Genomic DNA, 12,920 nt, shown 5'->3' with positions numbered 1-12,920 from the left:
CCCGGCCCGCAAAATTTGCGTGACCGGGGTACTAAAATCAATTTTTTTCTGTCTTCGAAATGCTGCGGCGTTTCAACACTGCAGCGTTTTGGGACAGAAAAAAAATGACCAAGAAAATGGCCGCCGCCATGGAAAGGGAAAACGGAGTCCATTTTCCCTTTCCATGGTGGTCATCGGGAGCGGACGCGCTGGGAACACAAGTGTTCCCAGTGGGTCCGCTCCCGAAAAAGGATTAAAAAAAAGGTAAGTGGGGTTGGGAGGGCGGGAGTGGGATGGGGGAAAAAGAGGCGCAGAGCGGGGATGGCCCCGCTCCGAGTCTCCACACGGCTGGAGGCTTCCCTCGTCCCCCGCCGGGGATGCAGGATCAAGAAGGTAAGTTGGGGAGGGTGGGTGGGGGGGAGGGAAGGGAAGGGAAAAATACAAAAAAATAAAAAAGACTTACCCGAGTCCCCGGCGGGGAGCGAAGGCAGCCTCTCAGCCGCGGGAGGCGCGGGGAGGGCCCCGCTTCGAGCCTCTTCATTGGCTGAGAGGCTGCCACGCCCCCCGCTGGGGACAAAGGCTGTGGAATCCCGACGGATGGATTCCCGGCCGGGTAGGGACCTGGCGAGAGCCAATCAGAATGCTTGTTGCATTCTGATTGTCTCTCGCCGGGGTACTAATGTTGCAAAGTGAATGCCATGCTGTCGCTGTATTTTTCTTTTCTTCTTGTTACAGATGATGCAAAGTGAATTTCGTTCTGTTGCCGCATATTTTTTCTTCTGTTTATTTCAGAGAATAATGTAAAAAAAAAAGGGTAAGATGTTGTTTGGAGATGCAACTGTTTACAATACAAGTATAATATACACAAACCATGTTTTTGCTTTTGTCTTTTTATTTGGTGCATCTAGAATAATATTCCAGGAGAAGGGGAAGATTTTTAGGTAATACATCAGTGATGTTTCCATACAGGTGGAATAATATCACTAGCAATGAAAAATAGCTGTGTGCGTGTTTCCCCTCAGTGTGTGATTTCTGAGTGGAATATAATACAATAGATTTTGCTGGGCGTACATGAATCAGCAAAGAGGCCTATGGAACATAGATCACTAATGTATATAAATTAATGATAGTACCACAGGTTATTGAGAATGCTATATGTGAAATTGTGGTATTTCTGAATGTAGGTCCGAGGCCTCTATAGATCACACGAACAGCCTGAGAAAAAGAAGGATTCTGTATATTGGGGCCACAAATAAAATAAAAAAATTATGCTCACCAAAATACCACCAACGGTGTCCGGTCATTTGGTCGAAAATAAATGGTCGAATGACCATTTGATCGAATCAAAATGGTCGAAAAAAAAGGTCATATTTATTTATTTATATATATTTTTTAGTTTGGTTGCTTAAAAAATGTTTTTTAATAAAGAAAAAGAGGGGTTGGGGGGAACCCCCCCCCCATAAAATAAAAAATAAAAATAAAAAATTCGACCTTTTTTTTCGATCATTTTACATCGATCAAATGGTCATTCGACCATTTGGTTTTCGACCAAATGACTGATAGCCACCACCAACAATAATGTATACCATTAAATGATCCTGTATACTGTAATAAGGAATGGTCCCTGAAAGGAGATAAGGCCAAACCCAATCTAAATGCAAGGATTAGTCATTGCCAAATTACCATTATTTTTGGCGGTAAGAAAATACTGCCAGGCCCCAAATCTACACAAAATATCCTACAGTGCCAATTTGTTGTGATGGATGAGAAACCCATACTAGTTGACTAGATGTTTGAAGGGGCAAAACAGTAGTGGCATCTTATTGAAAACAAATACAGATATTCTAGTTGCCAACAAAACATCTAAGCATTGTTTGGAGACAGGAGACTACATTCAGTGGCTGTAAAAGGGTATATCATCTTATTTGTGGTGAGGCGACAGAATAGTAGTTGCAAATAATGATTCTTAGAATTGTTTAGAGCAGGTGAGTGCAGTAAGTGGTTGTACTGGGTATGCCAACTTGTTACTTACAAAGGAAAACATAAGATGCTAAGTTATGTGACAAGACAAAATAGTTGTGAAGAAAACATCTTAGAATTGTTTGGAGATTGGCGAGATGTTAGGGAGAATTCTCACTTATGGCTAATTTCCCTTACCGATAGAGTCCCCCAGCGGCTTTGCTGGATTTGAAGGGTTTATTCCTTTTTACCTGCTTAGAGTAAGACTCTTTTTCCCACTCTTAGGCATTGTTGCTATGTGTGTTCTAGGCTATTTGTGTGTTTAATGCCTATGGGATCTTTTCTCTCACACATAGGAACCATCTTTATGCACATGTGTTACACAGCACCCTCTGTGCAGTGACACAGGGGTGTCATAGCGACCCCCAAACATAGACTCCATACCATGAGACTGACTACTGTCTCCCAGGGCATGTAAAGTCCCCATTGACTTTACTAGTCAATTGTTATGAACTTAACCAGTACACCCCATCTTAATATGGAAGTACTGGAAAGGGTTAATAGTTTTTCCCCTATGTTCATTTTCGAGAGGGTACCTTAAAGTCCCCCTCTACAAAGTTTCTGGCTGGTGGCAGTGGTTACTACCTTTTACATTCGACCGCAAATATTTTCTTATGGGATTTTCCCATTGTTCGAGGCTAATACTTTTACTAACAGCCTCTAACATGCTGCCATTTATTTTATTATTAACTTTACTCCGGTAGGTTTTATTTGCCAGAACTTTGATAAAACTTCTTTCTCAAGTCTTACTCCATTTTCCCAACCCAGGTCGGGGATCCTTTGTTCACTCTTTTGGCAGGCTTCTGCTCAGAAGCCCTCCTTTCGGCGTCTCTGAGTCTGGGGTGGGCCTGTTGTTTTGGGAGGGGGAGTAGAACCCCTGGACAGAGTTGCCACAGCAACTCAGGTCGCACTCTAACCTGATAGGCTGGAGGGTCTCCCGCCAAGATGACCACTCCACTGTGTGAGTGACAGCTAGGCTGTATGAATGGGTCTCTTTCTGCAATAAAAGCAGGGTCCTGAGGACTGGAAGAGTAAGACGTCGCCACTGGAACTACGGAACCAAAGGGGAGAGAAGCCAGAGACATCTTCAGCATCTACACCACCGGTGAAGCCCTGCCGGATCGTCTCACCACTTTTCTTCCACACGACGAGAGGAGATCTTTAGCGAAAGAGCCTCCTTCCCTTGAGCTGGTGGGGTCAACCAGTTCACCAATCGCTTCCTCTGACCTGCCTTGGTCTAATAGACAGTGCCCAGCACTTGGAGACCGGATAGCAAGGCAGCTTTGAACCCGGACTGCGATTAAAAGGAGTGTACCTTTTAAACTTCGTTTGGCAGCACCGTGGCTGGTTTCATCCCTGGGTAGTGCAGCGACTCGAACCCTCCTCCACGACGAGAGCCTCTCTTCCTCTGTTGGACCCCTCAACCTGCAGGAACTACCAGGAACAACCGCCACCGCAGGAGCCATGTTTAAGGTACATTGTTCCGCCAGGCCGCCGTTTTCTCTGTGGTAGCCCTAAAGGTGTTTTAAATCCTTTAACTACTTGTGGGGTCGGCCGCCCACTCCCTTAACATTGTCTTTTGCCTCACATCGACCTCTTCAACTATTTTGTACTAAATACTTGACTGCAGCTAAAAGAACATTTTTGCTCCTAAACTCCTGGTCCTGTACCACTGACTCTGGCTCAGGCCTATTGACTCTGGCTGATTTGTTCGATCTGCTCTCACTAGATTAGTTTTCAATAAGAAATGTGTGGATGCACCTAAATCTTCTAAACCCCTCTTCCTTCCTACTGTTTCAACTTTGGAGTGCCATTTTGCTCAGTTTTCCTTCACTTATCTTTTGGCTTAAGTGTTACTGTGCATTACTTGTTCACAAAACTTCAGGGAAGTGTTGCTAGGGGGTGTCTGAAGGTATTTCGGTTTAACTTGTGCTTTCCCTCCCTTTCATTACATTGTTAGAGTGTCATTTGTAGTTGGTTTTCACTGTGCCATTTTGCTCAGTTTTCACTCTATCGCAAACGTGTCTATCATTGAATAAGGAGTTGTATATACTTTGCTTTTGACTAAACTTAACTTACTTTATTAACTGTGATCTATGTGTTGACTTAGAAGTGTATAAAATAAATATATATTCTCTTTTTAATACAAAACTTTGGTCAGTGTTTCCTTGCTCCATAGTACTGTACTACCTATTGTGTCAACCCCGAATACTGCTCCTCTCCCTCTTGAGATAAGTCTGACTGCTCAGCCACAGCTACCAACTAAATCTTTGTGGTACAGACTGATACCAAAGGGGATTTATTGCTCTCACCTGTAGTCCTAATCTGGGGTAGTGCTCTCTAAGGGAACTGCCCTGGATTCTGCCTAACACAAGACAAAGTAGTAGTGGTGAAGAAACATTAACAATGAATACTAATATGCTTTTGATTTACAACAAATGATGTAAGGAGCAGAAACACCGGTGTCCTTACCGGTGCCGGTAATCCCTTTGCGCCCAACTCAGAATGAGGCCCTAAGTGTAACATCTTTTTGTGGTGATGACCTAAAATAGCTGTTGGGAAGAACAAATCTTAGAATTATTTGATGTCCGCTAAGTACTTTCAGTGGTTGTAGTAAAGAAAATCAGAGTCAGCCAGAGTGGTTATGAGGCATAACTGCAGTTGAGAAGCAAACGATCATATAATTGTTTGAATAATTGTTTGATTGTAGAGGGGTACCTTCTGTTGGTATATTTGGTGTGCTAACTTGTGACTAATGAGATAGAAACTTAATGCAAAAATGTTTGACAAGGCAAAAATAGCGGTTGTAAAGAAAACATCTTAGAATTGTTGGGCAGCAAAAAAGAACATTGAGTGTCTCTGAGTTTATCATCGTTTTGTGGCAACCATACACAATAGTAGTTATGAAGAACAATTCTTAGAATTGTTTGATGGCAGGCAGTGGTTGTACTTGGTGTACTACTTTGTGATTTGTGAAAGAAATCTCTAGTTGCAAAACACGTATGAACAGACTAAAAAATAGTTGTCAAGAAACAATCTTAGAAATGTGTGAAGGCAGAAAAGCACATTCAATGGCTGTAACTAAGTATGCCATATTTTTGTGGAGACAATATAAAATAGCTTTTGTGAAGAAAAACTATTAAAATGGTCTGATGGGAGGTGGGCACATTCTGTGGTTGTACTAGTTGTATCAACTAGAAAATACGTTTTACCAAGATTTGTAATGAGACAAATAGTAGTTGCAAGATAATTGCCTTCTTCATCATCAGCAAGTACATTGTTCTTGTAACCTGCACTATCTAACCCACCTTCAGTGAACAATAACACTACTGATGACAGTGATAGGCTGAAGAAAAAGATCCTGTGGGATACACTACTCACTTCATTGGGAATTATCAATGTGGCTGGGTCTTCAAGAGCATACAGTTGAACTTCAGCAGCTCAGCTAGTGGATGCTTATTTACATGACATAGTTCACATGGGTAGTGATGACGACCCACTACAGGACTGGTTCCCTAAGCAGTCCATCTGACCAACAGCACTTGTGAGAGTTGCTTTAGAATTCCCAAGCAGCCCTCCTGATGGTCTTCAGTTGAAGCAGATCTTAAGCAATGCTGGGGCTATTGTATCTCTCCACAGCAAAATCCTTGTGGTGGTCTATGTTGACCAATTAACATTAATATAATAAGAAGTAGCACTGCATTGAAAAAGACTATAGTAAGACACCTAGCAGTAGCAGCACACCAGTTCCAAAGATATAGGGCCTCATTACACGGAATGCGGTAAACCATGGTGCTATTAGCACCATGGTTGCCGCCGGTACCATACCGGTACCACCATGGAGAAAAGGGGAATTACCACCCTATTCCAAGGTTGGCGGGGCAGTAATTCCCCCTTTCTCCATGGCCCTTTCCCATTCCCATTTTTGCCCCACAGGGCTCAATGGGAATGGGGAAGGGGCTAATTATGGTACCGCAAATTGCGGTACCGTAATTAGCACTAAGGTCCCTTTGCAGGTCCCAACTTTAATGGCTGGTCTACACCAGCCGTTAAGGTCGGGCCCCGCAAAGGGACCTCGTAGTAAGGTGGTAAGGGTTTACGGGTACCGGTGCCCTTACCGGTACCAGTAAACCCTTACCGCCTACCGTGTAATAAGGCACATAGGGCCTCATTAGGACCCAGGCGGTAAGGGGTTTATGGCGGCGTAAACAGCGCCGACCCTTACCGCCTGATTCCGAGGTCCCTTAGCGCCATGGAGGTTTTAACACCTGCTTTTAGCAGGTGTTAAAATCCATGGCGCTAAGGGACCTTCTTGTTAATTACGCCACCGTAATTTACGGTGGCGTAATTAACGCCTTCCCCACTCCCATTATGCCCTATGGGGCAAAAATGGGAATGGGGAAGGGTAAATGGGTTAATGGGGACTTACCGCCCCACTCACCTCGGAATGGGGCGGTAAGTCCGCCAACCACCATGGCGTAAACGTAGTTTATGCCTTGGTGGTAAAGGTACGTCCCAGGCGGTAACTTACCGCCTGGGTCGTAATGAGGCCCATAGACTTGTTGTTCGCTTCAAGTCACAAACCAGGAAGTGAGGCAGACTTGTTTAATGGGGCGTGTATGTGTGAAATGGATAGCGGTAGTGACTGACTGCTGGTGGTGAGGTGGCTGTTATATTATGATGAGATGATATTAGCTGGGTGCAACAACTGTTCTGTTCTTAAGTGCTTTTCTCACAACTTTAGAACCACAGTCGTTTAAGGGGAAGCCACATATCAATTCGGCAGATACAACCTTTAAGAGTATTCTGGGTCCTCCCTGCTATACTAGACAGGACGATATAACATTTTCCTCGAGATCTGTGTGTTTTGACAAGAAAAACATACAGAGTTAACTACAATTACCAGCGAAGTCCTGCAAACAAAAGCCTTTCAGTCGAAATGGGACATGAACTGGGTGGTGGTAGGTGAAAGATTGGATATGAACTGTGAGCAGACAACTGGATAAAATGTGAACAAAGGGAAGTATTTTCAGTGGGATGTCAGCATGTCCTCAGCGTCAGTGGGGGAGACAATCAAAGCAGACAAGAATGAGCTGCAAAACAGTTGGAGCTCCTTCCAAGATTAGGAGATTTATAGCTGATATGAATGAAAAGATGTTGTCTGTGTTTTTGAGGTAATTAGATAGTGAGTATCAGTGGGAGGGCTCGGGCAAAGAGGGAGAAGACATGTGCATGAGGGCACGCACAGGGTGGGTGAGTAAACGAAAGATTGAGACATAGGGGGCTGCTAGATAATAGGGTGCAAGGAGAGTGGTGAGTGGAAAAAATGTGAAACTCTTCACAAATTTGCATGTGTTTGAGTGCTGCTTCCTGCCAATTTCTTCATAGAGACGCTGTCTTCTTATCCCTTCCTTGCTCAATGAATGTAAGGATGTTCAGATGATGGTTATGCATGTGATCCTCCCGAGCATCAAGGACTGCACCGTCCTCTGCCGCCTCTTTGCTGGCCATCAGCTAGAATCGCAGGCAAAATGTGTCTGGATTTCAGAGCAGTGGCTCCCACCAGCTGCTCCCTTGTGGGCGAACAGCCAAAATTTCCACCATAGGTGCAAGAGAGCTAATCAAGCCAACACAGGCCTGACAGCTGTGGTTGGGTTTCTTTCCCACGTTCTTGTGCCCAATGTCATGCTGTGAAATGACCTAGCAGATGCTTCCTCTACACCACTGGTAGAGGCTAGCAAAGCGGTGGGAGTGGTGGGTACCACATGATTATTACATCTTTATATATGTCACCACAAAGGGCATCATTAGGACTCTGGCGGTATGGGTTAACAGCGGCGGTAGATCTGCTGGCGCCGTTAACCCCATACCGCCTCATTACAAGGTCCCCTCGTGGGGCCCGCTCTGGATGTCTGGTTTTACCGGACGTCCTTTGCAGGTCCCGCAAGCTGCCCAGCATGCTAACAACGGGCCTGTCCTTAACAGGCCCGTTGTTAGCATGCTCCCCATTCCCATTGAGCCCTATGGGGGCTCGAATGGGAAAGGGGATGTTCCGGGTACAGTTCCCTAGGTGGGGAAATACTGGGCCCTCCAAGGTCGGAATGGCCCGGTATTTCCCCATTCAGGGAACCCGGACCCGGACCCTAGTTTGGAGGCAGCCATAACTCGTAATGAGGCCCTAATGTGCATAAGCATTGAAGTTATACCCAATATATAACATTCAGTGTCCTTGCTGTGCAGCACTCCCTTATTGCAGCTCTCCCATACTCCTTCAAAATTATCTTACTGTGCCTTCCTCAAACTCAGGAGGGGCCCACGGTAGAAAATGCTGAGGCTTGATTGTCCCATCCTCTGGCCCCACTTGCTGCCTTTACAGCATGTGAGCCACCTGCAAATGCTTATTTAACCTCCTCCTTTCCCTTGTCTTGCTGTCACTCCTCATTCTTCTGACCCTCTTCCTCCAGCCCATATTTGCATCCTTGCTGTTCTCTGCCTCCCTGCATCTGCCTCATATACTACTTCCTGCACTTCCTTCTGCCAATCATTCACCTCCCTGTGTTCCGCTGCCCTGCATCCACCTTCTCCCCATGTTCCACCTGTTGTCCTGAATCCCTCTTCTGCTGTACCTCTTCCTCCTGCCCAACATCTACCTCCTCATATTTCCACTACAGTCAGCCATCGATTTTTGCCTCCTCCTGTTCCCTCTTCTGTCCTTCCATCTCCACCTTTTATTGCTGCCATCCACTGACTCTCTTGCCACCTTTTCCCACATCAATTGGGGGACCTCCCCCAACGACTGATCACTACTGTTTTGACCCTTCAACCTTTTCGCCTCCTCCTCTTGTACTCCTATCCATCACTTTGCCTCTATCCACCTTTATCATTATCCAAGGATTCCATCTATGTCCCATGGTGTGGTGTCAGCCTCAGTCTCAAATATCTGTGCATTTTTGACCACATTTACCCAACATCTGCCACCTCCTTCTCATCCTAAAATGATATGCTCCCAAAACTACACTCATGTCCCATTGCTTAATTCATTGTGAAAATTTTGGGTGAAACTAAGGGAAAACTTTTCACAAGATTTTGTACGAGGGGGTTCACAGTAGTTTTCTTATTTTTTCGGGGGTGGAGGAGTACAATTTAGGGAAAGGGATTAAAACCAAATGATCACAAAGGGTTGCATGTAGTGTTTTTACAAATGGATTCTTTTTTCTTATTCATTTTTTGGATGGGAGGAGCTAACTTAAAGGAAAGTGTTTCTGTGTTTCTTTGCTTTCTTTTTGGGGTTGGAGGATGGAAGAGAAAAGAAAGGGATTATAAAAACAAAAGTGTTTTTCTTTTTTCTCCTTGTGCTGGAAAGATGAAAGGGAAGTGAGAGGAACTAAATGCTTATTACATTTCAGCAGGACTAGTTTGAGATATATTTTCTTGAGTTCCGTGTAATACGGACAGATGAACACGAAGTGCACAATTTCTTCCCTGCCAGAGGTACAAACAAGACAAATCTCAGATTCAGCCACGCTCCATTTGGATAATAACGCATTTAAGTCAACAGTCCCAGGCAGTGTTTCATATACAGTGATCACACCAAAGGTGTAGTTATACTATCCAAATAATCTTCCTTGTCTAAGGCTGATATGCAAATTCTTACATCAAGATAGAAAACATTAAAATAAACAGGCATGAATATTATCACAATAAATAAGCCAAAACGTTAATAATGTATATCCAAAATTTAGTAATGTGATTATTTAGACCAAAGTTATTTCCATGATAAAAGGCCTCCCAAGTAGATTCTTTAAAATTGATAAGATCGGGTTTACCAAATGCTAAGGCAGTGAGACTTCAAGGGGAAGTCAAGCTCTTGCAATCTAATATCCGGTGTTTAAATGTTTCTATCACAAATGAGCCACAGAGCCTGCAATGACAATAATTTCTTGGTATATTGTAATGGCCCCCAATAGCTTCATGAGTGTCCACTAAATTAAACTTCACCCAAATGTAGATTCTAAGCGGCCAATTGCTAAGGAAAACATTAATAAACTGGGGTTGCCTTTTGCGTAAGGTTAATGCAAATAAATATTGACCACTGGCAGATTTAGTTCCAAGGTTCACCACTTTGTTTACATAGAAGAGGGATTTAGCGCTTATTTGTGATGTTATTATATACGCTTCCAGTTGCACAGTACAGTGGGAGTCACGGTTAGGCGCTTGCACCATTTGTTTATGTCCTGAATAAAGCGCGCCAATCAAAAGGATCGCCCACCCACTATTGGTGGATTCATTCCACGTGAAATCACATGTTGTAAAATGTTAAAGGTGGAATTATGTAGACACCTGTCTAGCTTGGAGGTACGTCATGTCAATCCCAAACTGAAGTGAAAGATACACTGAGGAGGTATGCCAAGGTAGTCTTAGCACATTTTTAAGGCAAGGACTATCCAGCTCTATGAGTTTCTTCAGGTGGGTCTGTGCCCAAACTTCGAAACCATACAATATTTTGGGAATTATTTTCATGGTGTAAATCATAATGTCAGATTGTAAACGATAGCCACCATTTTGTTAGATGAATAAATTAGCTCCACCAAGCTATTGTGTCACCACAGTGGACACGTTTTCAAGGTGTGGAGACCAATTAAGCTTATCATCAGTGGTAACGCCCAGGTAGTCATATGTTTGACGACCTCGAGGTTAGTATTGTCTTCTGGTTAATTGAAAATAACTTCTTTAAAACAATTTATAAGAACAGTGAACCGATAACATGAAAACAAATAGAACAAACAGAACAATTCACAATAAAAAATAAAAGTTGTGGAACTTGGTTAGCTCCCACTGACTTTGACCTGTGGTTTTAGCTGCGTTTAGAATGTGTACCTTTAATAGCGGTAAAACCTGCAGCGGTTGGCTACATAGCTTGAATTTCATTTCCATCGTCTGAATAATACACTTTTCAATGATAGCACAATCCAGCAGTTTACTAAAGCAAATATTGCTAACACTCATTAACTTGTTTCATTAAAAAAAGTAAGATAAGTATTTTTTCAGACTTACTAGTGCCTTTGGCAATCCACGATAGCTTTCTTTCGGTGAGGGAAGGGAGGCAAGGTTTGATGAGGTCTTCAACTGTTACAGCAGCTAAAGCATTGATGGTTGAAGACACAGTGCTAGAAGGAACAGAATCATATCAGTGGTATTTTATTTGCAAATATATTGCTGGTATGGGAATTTTAGTAATTTATTAAATATAATATGTCCTCCACAAAGATGTTTTAAATGTGCTTGACTGTACCAAAAATGCAGAAGACTCTTTTCAAAGTTGCTATAACTTTTCTTCAGCAGAGTTAGGGCATACATACAGGTTAAACTGTTTTTTAAATTAAAAAAGCAAACCCCTGTCAGTCCCTATAGTTAGTCTAATGCCTCTGATTGCAAACATTGCCATCTTCTCCTTATATTCATAAACGAATCACAACTCGCATAGAGCAGCAACCGGACAGCTAGATGCGTCCATACTGCATCTCATCGAAGAATAACAAAGAATATGTCTTACATAAAGTTGCTCATTGTTGTAGCTAATAATATAGTGGCCTCATGAACAACATCAGTGATATGGTTGGAAGCTGTACATCAGATGCAATGTGTGACGTATTACAGGGCTTGTGGTAGCGGCCCTTTAGTTATGGTTAAGTTGCTGAAGTCATAGAAAGAGCACTTTTTGTGTGACTCATAACTTTGCGCCCCGGACGAATCCTCACCAAACTTTGCAGAGAAAGTAAATGCCCCCCTCAAAATGATTTTGGAAGGTTTGGTACGGTTTCGTTTAGGGGGGCAACGTTATTGCTGAGGTCCCAGAATTTGTGGAAATCCTATCCTCATAGATGCAATGGAAGCATTTTTTTGCTCGCGCCTACAGCCCAAACCACTGGATGGATTTCACCTAATTTGGAAAAGGGTGGCAGCTTGCTCCCAAAAGCGTGATTGTATACATTTAGTGAAAATCTGTCCAGTAGTTTTAAAAAAATTGGCAAAAACTAGGTCCAAAAAAATGTGTGTTATCTGGTCCAGTCCATAGACTCACTTCCCGATTTGGGATCCACGCACACAGCTGGACCAATCAGGGGGCACCACGTGTCCACTGATTGGATGGTGAAAAAAGTGAGGTACATCATATTTTCAGAAACGGTCACCATGTTGGCTCCATGGACAGCTGCCGGGGTCCGCGGATAGTGCAGTGAGGAAAAAGTCTACAAAATTCATTTGGGGTTATTTGGTGGCCGAAAGAGGGACTGGAAAGGGTGGGGGAGTGGAATAAAGTTGACATGGAGCTTTTTTGGTGGTTGTGCCCACAGTAACATATGTATAGTAATGTATAGTAATTATAGGTACTATAGGGGGAGTATACAGCATTTGTAATATGGTGGAATGATACAATTGAAGTGGATATGGTATTAATGATTGTTGTACAATTGAGGATAGTGCTTATGGAATATGGATTTGTTTCTTTGTGACGATAACAAATAGGATTATACTTGGTAGTGTTACTTAGTTGCATAGAGTAATGAAGCTGGATTCTCTGGTTCCTTTGCTGTGAAAAAAACAGAGTATAATATGTTAAGCAGGATAGTGTAAAAGCTTTAATTGCATACAATTTTACATATGGATGTACTCATAAACAGTACATTCTATGTACTATGTTTGGTACAACATTAGTGTGTGCTACACTGTTGTTGTATTGCCATGAAATAATCATTGGGTAATTGGGAAAAAAAATCTATAGAGGATAAAAACAATATATTCTAATTGTGTGAGTGTAAGTGTGATATCATGTTTGTTTGAAGAGTGTTGTAATTAAGGGAATGGTTAAAGTAGTTAGATACTTGTTGGCATATTCTAACTATACTGGACTTAAGTTTTGCAGC

The 12,920-nt window shown here is 42.9% G+C and overlaps 1 protein-coding gene across 1 annotated transcript in view; it reads right to left on the bottom strand.

The window, feature by feature from the left end:
* The window catches only part of LOC138514086 (sodium-coupled monocarboxylate transporter 1-like), a 606,141-nt gene that overhangs the window by 310,180 nt on the left and 283,041 nt on the right, over positions 1 to 12,920 (bottom strand). The window contains exon 9 of the mRNA XM_069629351.1: positions 11,053 to 11,165. Within this exon, the coding sequence (XP_069485452.1) occupies positions 11,053 to 11,165 (113 nt within the window). The remainder of the gene's footprint in view (positions 1 to 11,052; positions 11,166 to 12,920) is intronic.

This window comes from Ambystoma mexicanum, chromosome 12, assembly GCF_040938575.1.
Source record: "Ambystoma mexicanum isolate Mex_15411 chromosome 12, UKY_AmexF1_1, whole genome shotgun sequence".
Taxonomy (NCBI): domain Eukaryota; kingdom Metazoa; phylum Chordata; class Amphibia; order Caudata; family Ambystomatidae; genus Ambystoma; species Ambystoma mexicanum.
This window is presented reverse-complemented; position numbering and strand designations above follow the sequence as displayed.